The 16,971-nt window shown below is 30.3% G+C and overlaps 2 protein-coding genes across 2 annotated transcripts; both read right to left on the reverse strand.

Annotated features, from left to right (window-relative positions):
• Nucleotides 1-1,434: 1,434 nt before the first annotated feature.
• On the reverse strand, nt 1,435-15,297 carry LOC132936087 (zinc finger protein OZF-like). The gene is made up of 4 exons (XM_061002778.1): nt 15,229-15,297; nt 14,841-14,957; nt 14,596-14,781; nt 1,435-2,004 (listed from the first exon to the last, which is right to left on the reverse strand). Exons 1-4 carry the CDS (start codon nt 15,295-15,297, stop codon nt 1,435-1,437), a joined length of 942 nt encoding a protein of 313 aa, XP_060858761.1.
• Nucleotides 15,298-16,140: 843 nt separating this feature from the next.
• On the reverse strand, nt 16,141-16,971 carry LOC132936095 (zinc finger MYM-type protein 5-like). Its single transcript, XM_061002787.1, has one exon. It carries the CDS (start codon nt 16,969-16,971, stop codon nt 16,141-16,143), a length of 831 nt encoding a protein of 276 aa, XP_060858770.1.

A 16,971-nucleotide genomic window follows, 5' to 3' on the forward strand; every position in this document is an offset into this window, starting at 1 on the left:
AGTTGATTTAAATATAATTAACATCTGATACATGTTCGAAAAAAATATTTATCATTTATTCAAGAATAAAAAACTTTTTGAGCAATATTGTATCAGATAGAATAGTAAAATTTAAGTAGTTGATCAAAATGATTGTGTCACCGCCGCGACAATAGCAATGTACCCACCGACCGACCACACACAGTTATTATTAAGATTATTATATAATATGTAAATTAGGCCGCGACCGGCCATTGTCCAGCAAGGTCGAGGCGCGGTGCGGCAGTGAGTTCAGTTCGTTCGTTCGTCGCACACAGTCGACACGACCTATATTATATTGCAGGCGCGAATCGCCTTGTAATATGAAAGTATATTGTTTTTATATAATATTGTGATCTGGCTATTCGAGCTATTCATACTGTTTTTTTTTATTTTATAATAGAATCTAGATTGTTAGCGCCAGCTCTAATAGCCGATTGCATATTTTTATTATTCTGTATTTCTGTTGATATATACCAAGTCGCCAATCGTCGGGCTATTTCAAATATTATTATTATGTTATAATATTGTCATGAGTGTAATCATAACTTAAATCGTATTTGTGTTGTTATATTATTATTGTTTACCCATACGGGCTGTAATTAGTTATAGTTATTTAAATTATTGTCTGGCACGATAGCCAGTGATTTTATATTTTTATTATTTCGTGTAAATCGTGTTAACTTATTATTGTTGTTGTCTATTATCAAATTATTATACAAGCACGGGTGATAGCAGCTGGCCAGCAGTCCACCGACTAAGTTGTGAGTTAGGTACACATTATTAATTATATTATTATTGTTTTTATTCTGTTGGGCCAGCAGGGCCATTTAATATTGAGTATTATCAAAATTATTAAATTTGTGAATTATACAGCAACTCAACAACAACTGTTTATCATTTACTTAATTTGAGTTAGGTACCTGTCCAATATTCTTTAAGCACACACATCACATTATACACACATTTACACACCCACCCACACACTAGCACTCTCTGGTCTTGCTCAGCGACCCCGTCCACTTCCTTTGAGTCGCTACACACACATACACATCTATACACAGGTCGGTCGGTGTGTGAGTACAGCGCGCGAAGTAATTAGCGATCGGGCCGTACGGGCTAACTATTGTTCCGTCCCCGGCGCAAACAGATTGTATATTATAAAAAATGAAGTCTCATTATATGGCTTTTAAAATTTGTTTTTCTTTTAAAAGTCATATCAAGGATATCACATTTAAACAACTTGCTATAAGCATGATGTGTCATCTTATGCTTTGTTAAATTTGATTTCTGAGAAAAGGCTTTAACAAAACTATCACATTCATACCGTTTTATTCCGTTATGCGTCCTTACATGGTTTGTCAAAGTAGATTTGCGAGAAAAATCTTTATCACAGGTATCGCATTTGTATAGCTTTTAACCGGTGTGTGTACTTAAATGTGTCATCAAATGTGTTTTACGAGAAAAAGCTTTATTACAGCTATTACATGCATGCGGCTTTTCTCCGGTATGTGTTCTGATATGCTTTGTTAAATTTGATCGATCAGCAAACGTTCTACTGCAGCTTTTACATTTATTCGGTTTTTCTCCAGAATGTATCCTTAAATGAGTCACTATAGATGATTTACGTGAAAAAGCTCTACCACAGGTATGACATACAAACGGCTTTTCACCGGTATGTGTTCTTGTATGACCATTTAAATTTGATTGATCAGAAAAACTTTTACCACAGCTTTTACATTTAAACGGCTTTTCACCGGTATGTTTCCTTGAATGAGTCTTTAAAGATTCTTTATAAGAAAAAGCTTTATCACAGCTATTACATGCATACGGTTTTTTCCCAGTGTGTGTCCTAGTATAGTTGTTTGATTTAATTTGGTCGACTATCTCTGTTAATACAGCATCGCCAACTACATCTACTTCAGATCTGTGAAAGTGAATCCAAAACCTTTTTGTTACTTTTGAAATGTAACAACTGAAATTCTCCTGTAATTCGGAATAACCAACAAATAATGTCAGGAAAAAAACAAGTTTTTGACTAAATGGATTTCGTAATTTTGTAATTATCTCCTAATGTTTATATTAGTAATGCCTTAGCATAAAAAATGTTATTAATATTTTAGAGCTATTTATAATAGGCATATCACTTTTTTTTATTATTTTTATATTTTTTTGTCAATAAAAAATAATTTGCTCTGTTTTAATAAAAACTTGAGAATTTATTATAAAGCTCTATAAACAATATTAAGTATATTATTAAGATATTTAGAATGAGTAATAAGTAACAATATAATAATAACTAAATGTAATACAATTTAAGTAATGATAGTAAATACAATAGTTAAAAATAAATACAAATAAAATGCATTAAGGAAATTTGGTTAAAATATTAAAAGGAAAAAGAAGGGTCGTTATTGGCGATGCGCATAAGGTGAATAATTGGAGAGTTGAATAGTAGTTAAATGGAATATGGAATGGAACTAAATAGCGTGTACGACGGGAGGGGACATTGAAAGAAATACGAGATAGTAGTTCTGGGCATTTGATTCTAATAGAAAAGAGATTAGATAGGAAGGATAAATTTGCTGAGTGACGACGATCGGCTAGACTTTCTAAAGAAAAGAGACGTGGATATGGGTGTAATCGTGAGGTGGACAGGGTACATTTAATTTATAAGCAGCGTGACGGAGAAATTTTCGTTGGACCCTTTCATTCATGATACGATCAGAAGAAGTGGACGGAGGGTCTCAGAGTATAGAACCCATACTTAAAGATTTGACGTACTAAAGAACAAAAAAGATTGCTTAATGAAGTGAGTAAATGAAAATCGGCAGAGATACAAATTATGAAACCTTGAAGCTTAATAGCCTTACAGCAGGTAGTCTCGTTATGCATATTGGGGCATAGGTTACGTGTAAGAGTAAAACCTAAATCTTTTATTGAGTTATTAGAAAACTTTAAAGAGGTTTTATTGAAGGAGTAAGTATGATTGATTAAAACTTTATTACGACAAAATGTCATTAATGAGCATTTGGAAATATTAATAGTGAGACCCAAAGATTCCCCACATTTCACAAAGCACTGGAGATAATTTTGGAGAAGATGACAGGCAGAGATAGATTTGATACGGTAGAAGATTTTCATATCATTAGCAAAGATAAGGAGTTTGGCATTTCGGAGAACGGAAGATGCTGAGTTTACGTATAAGGCAAACAGAAGTGGGGACATAACTGGACGTTGTGGTATACCTGAGGAGGGAGTGAAATAGCCCGAAGAGATCTAAAGAACAATTACCAATTGGGTCCTTTGTATAATATATGAGTGAAGCCAGGAAAGTAGAGGTTCGCCGATGTCTATACAGTCAAGAGTTGACATAAGATGAATATGGTCAACACGGCCGAAAGCCTTTGAAAAATCGGTATAGATTTCCTCTACTTGGCAGTTTTCACGAAAAGATTCGAATATGTATGAGTGAAAGGTAAGGTGCAAGTTACAGTTGATCTTCCAGTACGGAAGCCATGCTGTTCGTCAGCTAGAATGTGATTTAATGAAGGGCAATATTTAATCAATAAATGAGGATGAGAGTTTCAAATAGTTTAAATAAATGAGGTAGAATTGTTTTTGGACAATAATGTGTGACATCTGTAGAATCGCCAGACTTCAATATTGGACTGACTGAGCCAAATTTAAGGACAGACGGGAAGATTCCTGAGTCAAGTGAACGTCTAAACAACAACCATAAACCGCTAGAACAGATAGGAGTTTGAAGAAAAGATCACCTTGGATACCATCTGGACCAACAGACTTTATATTTCGAAAATAACCTAAACATCATTAATCGAAAAATGGGCATTACATGAGAGTTGGAAGTGGTAAGTAGGATTTGCTCACTAGGATGAGGTCAAAAACTGATTGTTAGGGGGTTGGGTGTACTTAAGCTCTGTACTACACCGAGTGTAACACTTGAAACTATATAAGAGGTAGAGCGGTTTTATTTAATGAAACTCCAAAAATATTTTGGGTTGCGTATAATCGAAGACTCTTTATTATATTTTATGTTATTTTATTTCATAGGTTTTGGATTTTTAGGTTTTACTGATAGTTATTTTATATCGTGGATATTGTATTTGAGTGTCATATTATGATCGGTACAAATAAAAAAAAATTTTCAAAATATAATCAACATATATTGGTAAACAATTTCTTGTATAGATACAAGTAAATAGTTATAATAAAATGTCAATATTCAAATTAGTAAGTATAATATAGTTAGGTTCACATTACCTAACTGTCATAATAATAATAAATAATAATTTGGTTAAAATAATAAATAAATATAATTGTTTAGTAATACAATTTGTTATGAATAAAGACCGGTAAGGTTAAATGTTTTTACATATCGTTACTGAGTCTATGAAGTCTTATGAGAGTAAAAAATGTGGACGATTCGTTCGATTCCAAATGCGTATAAAAAAGTTTTTTTTGCGTATTTGAGAATATTTCATGGGTTAGAGAATATTTAACCCATTTAGCATATTTTGGAATATTTTGGAAACAGTATTTAACATTGTATCAAAAATGTTTTAAATTTTTGTTTTTCATATTCTAAATTGTCTACTTCATGTATTACTTCTGTATTATTCAGTTAAGATCTAATACTAACAGTCTCATTTTTTTTTATTATTGTCTTCCAAACTTAGGGCTTATATATAACTATTAGTATTTATATTTCATATAGGCAAACCAAATAGATATGTTTACAAAATTCCATTTTATTGCACTATCTATACATGTACATGAAAAACAATGAATACAAGTTTTGCATTCATCACAAACGATTTGGCAATCACAGGAGTTTTTCAATTTATTTACAGTGTACTTTACACTTTCTGTACTTTTATCATCAAGACTACAATCATGATCACTTTCCAACAATCTACTCTATTTTTAAGCACATTATTAGTTGACATTTCTAGACTATTCTTGTGCCTTTTGCTTAATTGTTTAATTTTAGAAGTAAGTTATTCTTTATGAAATACAATAAGTCTATCTATAGATTTGTCTCTAAGAAATTTCAATAATTCATATCTATACTCTGTTCAAAATAAGACCGGACCTCGGCGGCCGAGTTGTGCGCATGGGCGTGGCTTATTTCTGCGGCTCGGCCTGACACGTGATCTATGGTGGGGGAGGTGCCTGACCGTCGCGAACGAAAACGGGTCGCCGCCGAGGTCCGGTCTTATTTTGAACAGAGTATAGACTTATCATTAAATAAATGTGTTAAGTACAGTTTTAATTTATTTATCTTTAAAATATCTTCTACTCATAAATAGTTCTTATATACTATTGATAGGGTAAATAAGCAGTGCATCACAACAATTCAATTGCATAATCTCTTCAGTGATACATACAAAATTAAAAAAATTGAATTGGCTCTACTGTATAATTTATTATTTTTTACGTACAACATTTTTGAATTAAGCCATTGGACTATTCTTTCTTTATCGCAAATTTGTCTGTGGATTACTCATAATATAAATAATAACACAAATGTATTTTATGGTTATTTATTGTTAAGGGGTTCCATACTAGGTACTTGATTCTAAGGAACATATCATATGCAGCATCTTATACATTTAGCCAATCTGCCTTGTAGTAGTTGTATTAGTCGTAAATTATTAGCGTTAGCAGAAGTAGCATGGATTGATCTCACAGGCACATGGAAGAAAACAATTTTGTGATATAGAGAAAAAAAAAATATGTTTATTTTTTACTCAAACAGAAAACTCCAATATTCCAACAGAAGGTACGTTGCAACGATTTACTCGATTGGTAGGTACACAGAGAAATTAATAGTCTTATTTTCCACAACATGTAGCTATGCGGGATCGATCGAGGCACATTTGAGATTCTGAGAGGAGCGAAATAATGTATATGTTATTTATAATGATGTGTTTTTATTTCTGTCTATTATCAACATTTTGGGAAGTAAAAATGCATTTAAAGTTAAAATGTTCACCAACTTCATTAAAATTTCGAAAATGTTCAATCAATTTTTACGTTAGAAATTCATAAAAATTTTTCCTTTCATAGCTTACCTTAGAAATGTTGATAGGAGATTCCCCACAAATTTTCTTACAAAAAAAAAGTTTACCGAAAAATCAATTTAATTTTTATGGATATAAAATGTTTACGATATTGGATTATTATCAATAAATTTACGAATTTTCATGTATCAAATGTTGATATTTTGTTGTAATTAAAAATCTAATAACCGTGAACACTTGAAATGTTCACTAAATGTTAACATTTGCAATTTTCCACGTATGTTAATATTTTCAAATAATTTTGTCTTTTTTTGAGCTATTTATAGCCATAAGAACTCTTTAAAATGTTGTAAATTATTTTTCAGTTCTTTTCATAGCTAAAATTAAAAATCTGAATTGAAGGTTTCCAACAAGTTTTTACCTATACTAAAAAGATTAACTAAACATTAGAAACTTTATTAAAAGATTCCTAACAAGTTTGTCCACATTTATCGAACAGAAAAAAATCACCGGAAGGTCAAGCTATTTATATCTATGAGATATTTTCGATTTTTATTTTTTATTTATCTGTTAAAGTTTGGTCAACGTGTGCCTTAAGTTCGCCAACCCTGCACTGTATAATGTTGTTCCATTTTTGCAATATTATGAGATCATCATATTATATGACGTGTATGTCTAAATCATCTGGAATCAATTTAAATTGTATGCAAGACTTTAAAAAAATAAATAGTAATTAATTATTTATAAACAAATTTACAATATTATATGGAAGCTGACATGGCTTTTAAATAATTTTGACCTTCATTGGATTTGAAACAAGCACAAGCTAATTGTTTGTCGTATACTTCAATTTGGTCCCGTTTCATAACCTCTTCCATTTCCAGTAAAGCATCTCAAGTAAAGAAAGTCTTAAATACATTTTTCTTTCCAATAAAATCATACTATTTCATATTTGGTTTCTTTTATAAATTATAATTAATATACTATTCAAATGTATTTATTTATCAATAATCATTTATGGCCATGTATTTTCTGTATGAGTTTTGAAAATATCAGTTATACTTTTCAGTTTAATACTTGTAAATGAGAGATTTCCCGTTATCATAATTAGTACCTTCTTCTATCTAGAAGGTACTACTAAATTAGCAAAACTATTATTTTTTTTTAGAGTTAAAAATGTATAAAATGTTCAATTTTTATAGCTATGAATTAAAAATATAAAACCAGATTCCACGTATGTATTTAAAATGTTTATTGATATGTTAATGTTATATAACCATCATTGAATAATATAAATAATAATATTTATTATAATCAATAGTATTATATTAATATGTTCGAAAATATTGGTATGTATAAAAATAAATACATAATAGGTACATATTAATACATATACATAAGTCTATATTGATATTTTTACAAACTAAATTTAAATCGTAAGTTATTGTATGTTATAAAATATTGTAAACTCGAATATACTTAAAATGTTTGTACAACAATTAAAGGTACGGAAGAAACTAGATTTTCTAGCCTGCATAGTATTGTTATATACAAATAGGTATACAATTGGGCAGACTGTGGCTTTAAATCGCGAAAACACCTAACAGCGCATTCTCTTGGTCATTGCTCGGTTTCGTTTGCCCGTGTGGCTTCTTCTTAATTATTGCCTCTTAATAACTCCATTAAAAGATTGAAACTTTGCCCTTATCTTTCTTTACTCTTTATTGACAACATTTATTTTCCGACCTATTAACAAGCCACAACAATTAATACAAATTTAGTAAAACTACAGAACTTACTAGCTAGTATTAAGTTAAACTAAGGTTGTAAATATATAAGAATATTAAACTAGCAAATTAAATATTTTAAATTTGAATACTAATCTTATATCACCATTAATCCAATTTCATACCACAGCTACATAAAATGATTCAAATTTTACTTAAATGATTAAAATAATACATACTCAAATTCACATTCACATAGTATTACTTAAGTCATAGGTAATTTAATTTTAAAATTCCACTGCATTTTTGTATTTCCAGAAACCTTTTGGTGGCTCCCAAATTTGTAATGTTAAAAAAATATGTTTACTTCGAAGGATTGATGGATAACACAATAAACATGAATTTAATAATAAAAATAACTGTAAAAATAACATTCAACTTGTCATCAAAATACGACATGTGTTACCAATAATGTTATTTCCTTAAGAGGATACCCGTATGTGTTGTATCCGTCTTACAAGTGCGTCACATAGCAAATTTTACGCCCAGCAAAACATGTGTAGCTCCGTTAATTTAAAAATTAGAGTGAATTGACCTCTTATAAAATCTAAAGGTAAGATTATTATGTAGGCAACCTCATGGGCTCTTTAGTATATTTTAATTTTAAAGCGAGTTATGAGTATTTTAAGATGTATAAAAAATTTACAATTTTAAAATACTCATAATTCACGTTATAATTAAAATATAATAAAAGCCCATGAGGTTGCCTAGATAATAATTTTACCTTTAGATTTTATAAAAGGTCAATTCGCTATAATTTTTAAACTAACTGAGCTACACGTGTTCTGCTGAGCGTAAAATTTGCTATGTTACGCGCTTGTAAGACGGAGACAACACACGCGGGTATAATGCCCTTTTAATAGGATACTATCACAGCGTTCATTGATTCTGTCTCACAAATGCATAACATTCCAAACTGTACATTCTGAGTAATTCATTTGACTCTGTTATGTTTGATTTTACAGTGAACTATTACCAAATTTAGAAGTCAGAATATTATCTAGTGAAGGACATAGGTTTTTATTTTAAATTTAAATTTTAAAGCGAGTATAAGCATCTTAAAATTGTAAATTCTTTGTAAATTTTGAAATGTTTATTACTCACTTTAAAATTAAAATATAAAAAATTCTCTCATTAGATAATAATCTTACTTCTAAATTTGATAATAGGTCAATTCACTCTAAGATTAAATATTATACAGAGTTAAATTAATTATTCAAAACATACAATTTGCTATGTTAAGCGTTTGTAAGACGAAGACAACACATGCGGGTAGGCAATGTCTACAAGGCATCCTCTTAATAGTAATTTAGTTTACAGTATTGTAACATCATATTCACCAACATATATTGATCTTTTTTTCTCTATTGTACTGTGAATATCTTAAATAACATTTTCAACACTCACAAAAGCATAGTTGAACTACATCTGACTCAAAATCATTTAATAGTATGTCATATTTACCTGACAGGTAAGTTGTAAATCAGGTATCCTTAATAACAATTCTCCAAATTTGGATGGCATCTCCGGATAATGTTTCAAAGTATGTAAGGTTTTTCCTGAGATGCAAAAACTTTTTCTGGTTTTTTCAAATCATTTGTGTCTGAAACCACAATTAACAAATTAAATTCATCTATTTGTAAAGCACAATATTTACATATGTGTGTACTACATCAACTTCAATAAAATAAAAATATATTTAGGTACATACCTAGTTGAAAAGAGAATTTGTGCATTATATTATTGTGTTTTTAATATTTCAATTTTTGGACCTCGGAGAAGTGTTAAGAAAAAACAAACAAAATATTATATTATGATGATGAACAGTGCAATCAGAACATCATTAGCTAAAGGTTGGTTGTTCGTTTCTAAACAGGAATTAAATAAAATAATAAGACTTATGATAGTAACTTAGAGATGTTTAAATAAAATATATGAATATATACATAAGATATATTGAATAAATATATTTTGAATTATGGTAATAGTTGTCTCTAACCGAGGAAAACACAATAATATAAAGTACAATCCCACACGCCACACACTAGAGAGCCTATTTATTATGAGATTCTCTGTCACGGCTAGATACACTGGTACAGGTACCTATGTTCACAACTTGGTTCTGCGCATCTGTGCTATCTCACACTGTCTGGTATCTGCTTGTTGTCATTGTCCACCTCAAAACGCGGATAGGCTTCTGTCATAATTAGACATAAACATGATAATAACATGTACAATATTATTTGCAAGTTGAGATTATACCAGTGTATTTAGACCCGTTATCTAGTACTTTACCTTAGATCATATATAATGGATGGAGCTACTTTAATTATTTGCTGTGTCCAACATAACCCCCCCACTTATTAGTTACTACTTATTAGTATTTTATAGAGATTGTTGGCAAAACTCATGCGCAATAACTCGTTGTTCCTTGAAATTAAATGGGTGGTGGAGGGTTATGTTGGACACAGCTCGGCATACGAGAAATACACACATTGTATATGATCTAAGACTTATACATACTACTTTTACTCAGCATATGACAACGACGTGGTGATGATGATCCACAGATAGCGTTGAGACTGAAAGAAATCCACACAGAGTGTCTTAATGGTATTTCAATTGTAGTTGCAGACACATAGAATAGACTATGGTTCCAGATTACAGTATTCCAGTCCGCTGTAATGTACCTATTTGATACCAGTGAAGTGAACTATCTAGCAACGATAATGAATATTGTAGCGAGCTGTGACTATTTACCCGATTAACCAATATATAACACTTATTTAGGCAGTGTCAAAGTGTATACGTCATCATATATAGTACGCGCCGCGTAACATTAATAGTAATAATAATAGCGTATGCGCTGCGTGTGTAGTAGTTACAACGAATATCGAGCGCGTGACCATGGTCGGCGTGCGTCAATATATATATGCCTAAGTATATAAATAACTCATATAATATGTTCGTATAGATCTTGTGTGGTTATGTGGAATAAAACACCACAAATGCACAACAACAACACATATATGTTAGACATCCGGCCGTGTGCAAAGCGTGTGACAATCCCACGGTAGGCCTAACCGCAAGATGACCATGTACGGTTTTACAGAATAAAGAAGGGGCAGGGACTGAACCATCGAGGAGAGCTGATGGACAAGCGTTCATCAGACGAACAACCGACTAGCTCAAGAACAGTATTAACAAGTATTACTAAAAATCAAAATTTTCACAAATTAAGAAAAACTATATCACGTTTTATGACATGAATTAACACTTGTAAGTGGTTTAATGAAATGTAAAAAATGAAAAAAACTATTGGCGGTGTCAAAATCAATCTTTTTTGAGTTTAAAACTTTAAAAAAGTGTTTATAGGCCAAAACGTGGTAATGCAGGTTTAGGAAAGGTACCTAATGGCAATAGCGCGTTTGGAAGTTGTTCCTATTTCGGTTGATGCAAAACGCATTATTGCCGGCAATACAACGTTTTGCAATGATAACAAGAGTATGCCCTAAATTCCCCCAATACAAATAACATGGGAAATAATATGTTTTGACTTGAACATGCTTGAACATGATAATACCACGTTCTGCTTTGACATTGAATGTGGCAATATCACGTTATGCATTGAACATTAGTTTTAAAATCGATTTTATTCACAAGAGTAACCGATATAATTTAACTCTGACTGAAAAATCGAATTCCTCACATTTTTTCAATACAAATCGATCAATTTTTCCACATATATGTATATTATATTATGTACAACTTTTATTAATAATTATTTTTATTTTTCGGGGGGGTTCGAACACCCAAAACCCCCCTAGGCACGCCCCTGACTACATTAATGGTCTATTTAATAACCAAATTATAACTATTTATATAAAAAATACGATAAATTTAAATGACAATACTACTTTTGTTTAAATTATAAAAATAACAAATTATATGAAGCCTTTTTAAGACTTCAAACTTTGAAGTACATTTTGCAACTGAAAATCATACTAAATATTAAATAACTTTTAATAACAAAAAAAAAAATGAAAAAGTAGGAAAGACTTGTAATTTGCTTACTTGTAATGTCACCTTACTGTTTAAAATTTTAATGTAGTTCTATATTCATATCAGTATATATTTTGTAAGTAACTGTAAATTTCTTAATTATAACTTATGCCTAATGGCCATAAATATCAGGTTTTTGCTCTGAGATCGATAAAAAAAATGTTTAGTTAAAATATTGTTATACATAATATATTGATAATAATATTATTATCGCTAACATAAATCATAATAAATTAGCGTTATTCTTGTGTAGCATTTTTTTTGTGTATGTTTAATGTTTAAACATAACTAGCTAATCTCGCGCACTTCGGTGCCCGTAAAAAATTACAACTCTTTTTTTTTTTTTTAAATTTGGCTTTTATTAGAAGAATTACAATCTATACAAGGTACAATAAGTAAAAGTAATAACAATTAACAGACAACTCTTAAAAATATTGTGATTGTTCAACTCCTTTTGGGTGTAACTTGTTGCAGTAAGTGCGACTCAGACACCCTGGTAAAAAAATTGAAAACTGACAATGTCCGTAAAAGGCTCAAAAAGAGTAAAAATATTTTCAAAATTGTATGGTGTATAGAAAATGCTAATATAAACATTCAGTGAAATTTTCAAGTATCTACAGTCATTCGTTTTTTAATTACAAAAAATAAGAAAATTGTTACATGAGAAATCGAGTGAATATCTTCTAATATTAATATTAGAATGTACAAACAATATAATAAGAAAAAGCAATTATTGAAGGGCAATAATCCAAAACGTGGTATTACCAAAAATCAAAATTTTCACAAATTAAGAAAAACTATATCACGTTTTATGACATGTATTAACACTTGTAATTGGTTTAATGAAATGTAAAAAATGAAAAAAATCGATTGGCGGAGTCAAAATCAATCTATTTTGAGTTTAAAACTTTTAAAAAAAAATGGTAATGCAGGTTTAGGAAAGGTACCTAATGGCAATAGCACGTTCGGAAGTTGTTCCTATTTCTGTTGATGCAAAACGCATTATTGCCGGCAATACATGCAACGTTAGAAAATGTTTAGTTAAAATATTGTTATACATAATATAATATTGATAATAATATTATTATCGCTAACATAAATTATATTAAATTAGCGTTATTCTTGTGTATGTTTAATGTTTATACATAACTAACTGATCCCGTGCACTTCGGTGCCCGTAAAAATTTACAACTCTTAATAATATTGTAATTGTTCAACTCCTTTTGGGTGTAACTTGTAGCAGTAAGTGCAACTCAGACACCCTGGTAGGCAATCCGAATGGTATGTTGGATCGCGGAGAATGTGCGACAGCATATCAGGTAGGTAATCCACCTGCAGTGGATTGCTGACACGCCAATGTGCGGCTATAAGTACAACTCGGCCAACTTTGTAGGCAATGTGCGAAAATTCGATTTGATCCACGCTTGTAACTGATCTGCCCGATAACCAATGGCAACCAATAAAATAATAAATACTAATTTTTACTAATCATTTCTCCTATAACCAATAGCAACCATTTATAAACGAAATTTCCATCGTAAATCTCAAAATTCCTGTTTGAGCACCTCCTCGGTTTGGACCAAACGGGTCCAATTGCGAATCCAAACAATCCATGGAAAAACTCAAACACTCACAAAAAATGTCATCAAAATCAACCCGGCCTTTCTGAATTGATGAATTACTATACATTTGTCACACCATTTGTATATAATATATATTAATACATAACAGGTATTATAGGTATGTAATATACCTACCTAATACCTATGTAATTTATTTTATCAAAAATGTGTTATTAATTATTATTATACAGAAGGTATAGGTGTACATATTTTACGAGTACAGCATGCCTAATTTTTATTTGTAACGAACAATTCAAAACTCTATAATAAAATTTGCATTTAAAACAATTGAATGTTATTTTAGTGGTCTTATAATACGATCGCATTCCGAATATTTACGTATAAACCGCACTGCAGTGCGTAACATCATTGCATATGTAGGTATAATATGGACATTGAACATGACTTCTCTCCAGTCCGCCGCTCATCAACCAAACCAATAAGTCTGGCGGATGTACACATTTCGTTATCATTATCGTCTCAGAGTCTGGGTGACTTAAAAATGCATTAGCGTGGCAATACGAAAAGACATTAGGTTGAACCTCCCTATTTCATCAAATCCCATAGCCCAACCTGCAGCGTATTATTGAATAAGTAGTATAATGATATATGATACTTAGGTAAGTATAATATATTTAGTATGATATACGTATTTTAATCTATGTAATCTATGGTTGTATCGTGTAATCACTCAATTTTCTTTCAGGGATATTAAATTTTGGATACATTTTGAGTTGAAATGTTTTGTGTAGAATGTAATATACTTAGTAGATAATTTTAAACAATGTTTATGTTTAATGTTTGCTCCTTATAACTTTTGTAACATAAAAATATCAATATTATTGTACTTGCAATATACAATTAACAATTATACATCGTTTAAAAATTAGCTACTACCTATCTTTTACATTCTAAAGTAAACATTTTAGCTCAAAATGTATCCAAATTTAATATCACTATAAGAAAATCGAGTGACAACATAGTTCCTACAATCATAGAATAGGTATGGGATTTTGTGAATTAGATACCCACAGTACCTACAATACTACAATGTTATACCTCTGAAAATATGTCATCAGCCATTTTCGACGCTTCCATGAACTTCGTGTCATATATTTTTTCGTCTTCCTCCTTGTAGAAGACGTATCCGTGCCGTACCAATCCATTTATGCCAACTGAAGGAAACGGAAAATTTGAAAAATTCTCCTTACGAAGGACAGCCATTTCGGAGGACTCGTGATTTGGCTAAACATTAAAGCATTATTCGGTAAATCGCACTAAACACTTATCACCGATCAGCTCACGTTGGGCAATAAGAGATCATCTACGTCGTATAACAATTCAACCAGTACTTCGTCATGATAATGAGGTTTATATTTATTTACAAATTTTCTTCCATCATTCAAACAATATTTCCCGTTCTGTATAAATACACATGCATAAATAAATATACTTGGCGTAGTTACACAATATTATAATAATATATTTTTATAAAATACAAACTATTGTATGGGTTATTAAAAAATGAATATTTTATGTGATTTTATATTATTCATAAATGTTTTAATTTATAATGCATTATAAAATTATAAATTGTTAGATTATTTGCGAGGTGCTGTGGGAAGTGAGTACCTACCTCCTCAGCAGTGCTCTCAAGTGCAAGGATATAAGCTAGGAAATATTATTACTTACTATTAGCCGGACTAATAAAGCTAATTGAAAGACCATTGTTAAAAATATTTGCATTATAAAACTAAACATCATGAACTATAATCAATTGACAAGTACATAACATAAAAAAACGTAATACAGTAAAATATATTGTATTCAAAATTAAAGGAAAAAAATACAAGTGGGTTGTCATGGAATTTGGCTGATAAGTCTTTAAACTTTATGGCAATAAGTAATAACTATAATGAATGGCCAGAAGTATATTTTAATGAATTTTTTTTCAAAACATTTTTCTATTTATATTTCTTATTATAAAGTTTAACCTATTTTTAAGTAAAAAACACTACATACCCGTTTTCCCGTCTGTTAGTTACGAATTTATACGATTGTTGATATTATATTCAGGCCCGGATTGAGACCTAAAGTGTAGAGATGTTCCGAGTAGAAAATCTGGTATTACACTGGGTACCGAATACTGATCGAGTAAAATTTGTTATACTAACCGGGTATAATAATAATATAACATATTTACATGTTACATAACACTTATGTATATAATACGAACTCTACCTTATATACGATTAACTGCTGATCGATACATTAATATTAAAACACACATATAATTGTAAGGCCTACAGGGCCGGGCCGATCAATAGCAGCGCTCCTGGCAAAATAAAAATTTGTGCCCCCCTTCCTAAAAAAAAAATAATTAAATGTTAACTTATTTACCTATAAGCATAATTAATATTTACTTTAAAGTTTAAGAGTTAAGTTTATTATTTTATTTTGAATTTTATGAGAAAAATAACTAATAGTTGGTTTATTACTATCTGTAATATGTTTTACGTGAGCTAATAAAATAGGGTTGTAATGACTTATTACTTCCATTAAGCTTAAAAAAATACCACAATTTGCTTCTCCTATTTTGTCTGACTAACCTCTTAAGGCCAGATTATTTTTAGCGCAAAATAAAATTCCGTCAACAATAACTTTAAGAATACAAAACCATTTTTCTTTTTCATTTTTAATAGAATTTTGAAGCGCATAATCAATTGTTATACAGTCCTGTAATCTTTTTTCTAACTCCTTCCAGTCCAAAAAATTTTGTTTATGGTTCTTACTATTCTCATGCTCAGCAACAGAGGGATTTAAATGTTTCCAATCTTTAAAACCATTATTCGAAAATGTGGATTTCCTAATGTCATTATTTGAAAAAAGGAGGCATGCAAAACAAAAAATTGCATTTTTTGATTTACTGTATAATAGCCATTGTCTTCGAACTTTTTCTCCGTTATTTAAAAATTTATAGAACCATTTACCGTCAAAATGTCTACCATCCTCATCATTTACTGGAAAATAATTATTTTGATCCATAAGGTATGGTCCTCTTTCCACCATTAAATCTCTAAATCTAGAAGTCATAGTCGGCCAACAACCAGGATCATTAAAATTAATGTTAATTTCATTACTTTCTTGGCTAGTAGTAGGTTCATTGTAATCATTGTTTTGTGTACTATCTTCAATTAAGTTGTAACGATCGTCAATTGTACTTTCAATTTCAATATTATTAATATAAAGTTCATTATTTACTTGGCTAGTGGTAGGGTCATTGTTATCATTGTTTTGTATATTATCTTCAGTTAAGTTGTAACGATCGTCAATTATTGTACTTTCAATATTAGTAACCGGTGTATCGTCTTTTTTTTGTTCAGTATTAATTGTATTATCCTCATCATATTTTTTATTAATCCAGCTACTCAACAT

The sequence above is a fragment of the Metopolophium dirhodum genome, chromosome 1 (genome assembly GCF_019925205.1).
Source record: "Metopolophium dirhodum isolate CAU chromosome 1, ASM1992520v1, whole genome shotgun sequence".
Lineage (NCBI taxonomy): Eukaryota > Metazoa > Arthropoda > Insecta > Hemiptera > Aphididae > Metopolophium > Metopolophium dirhodum.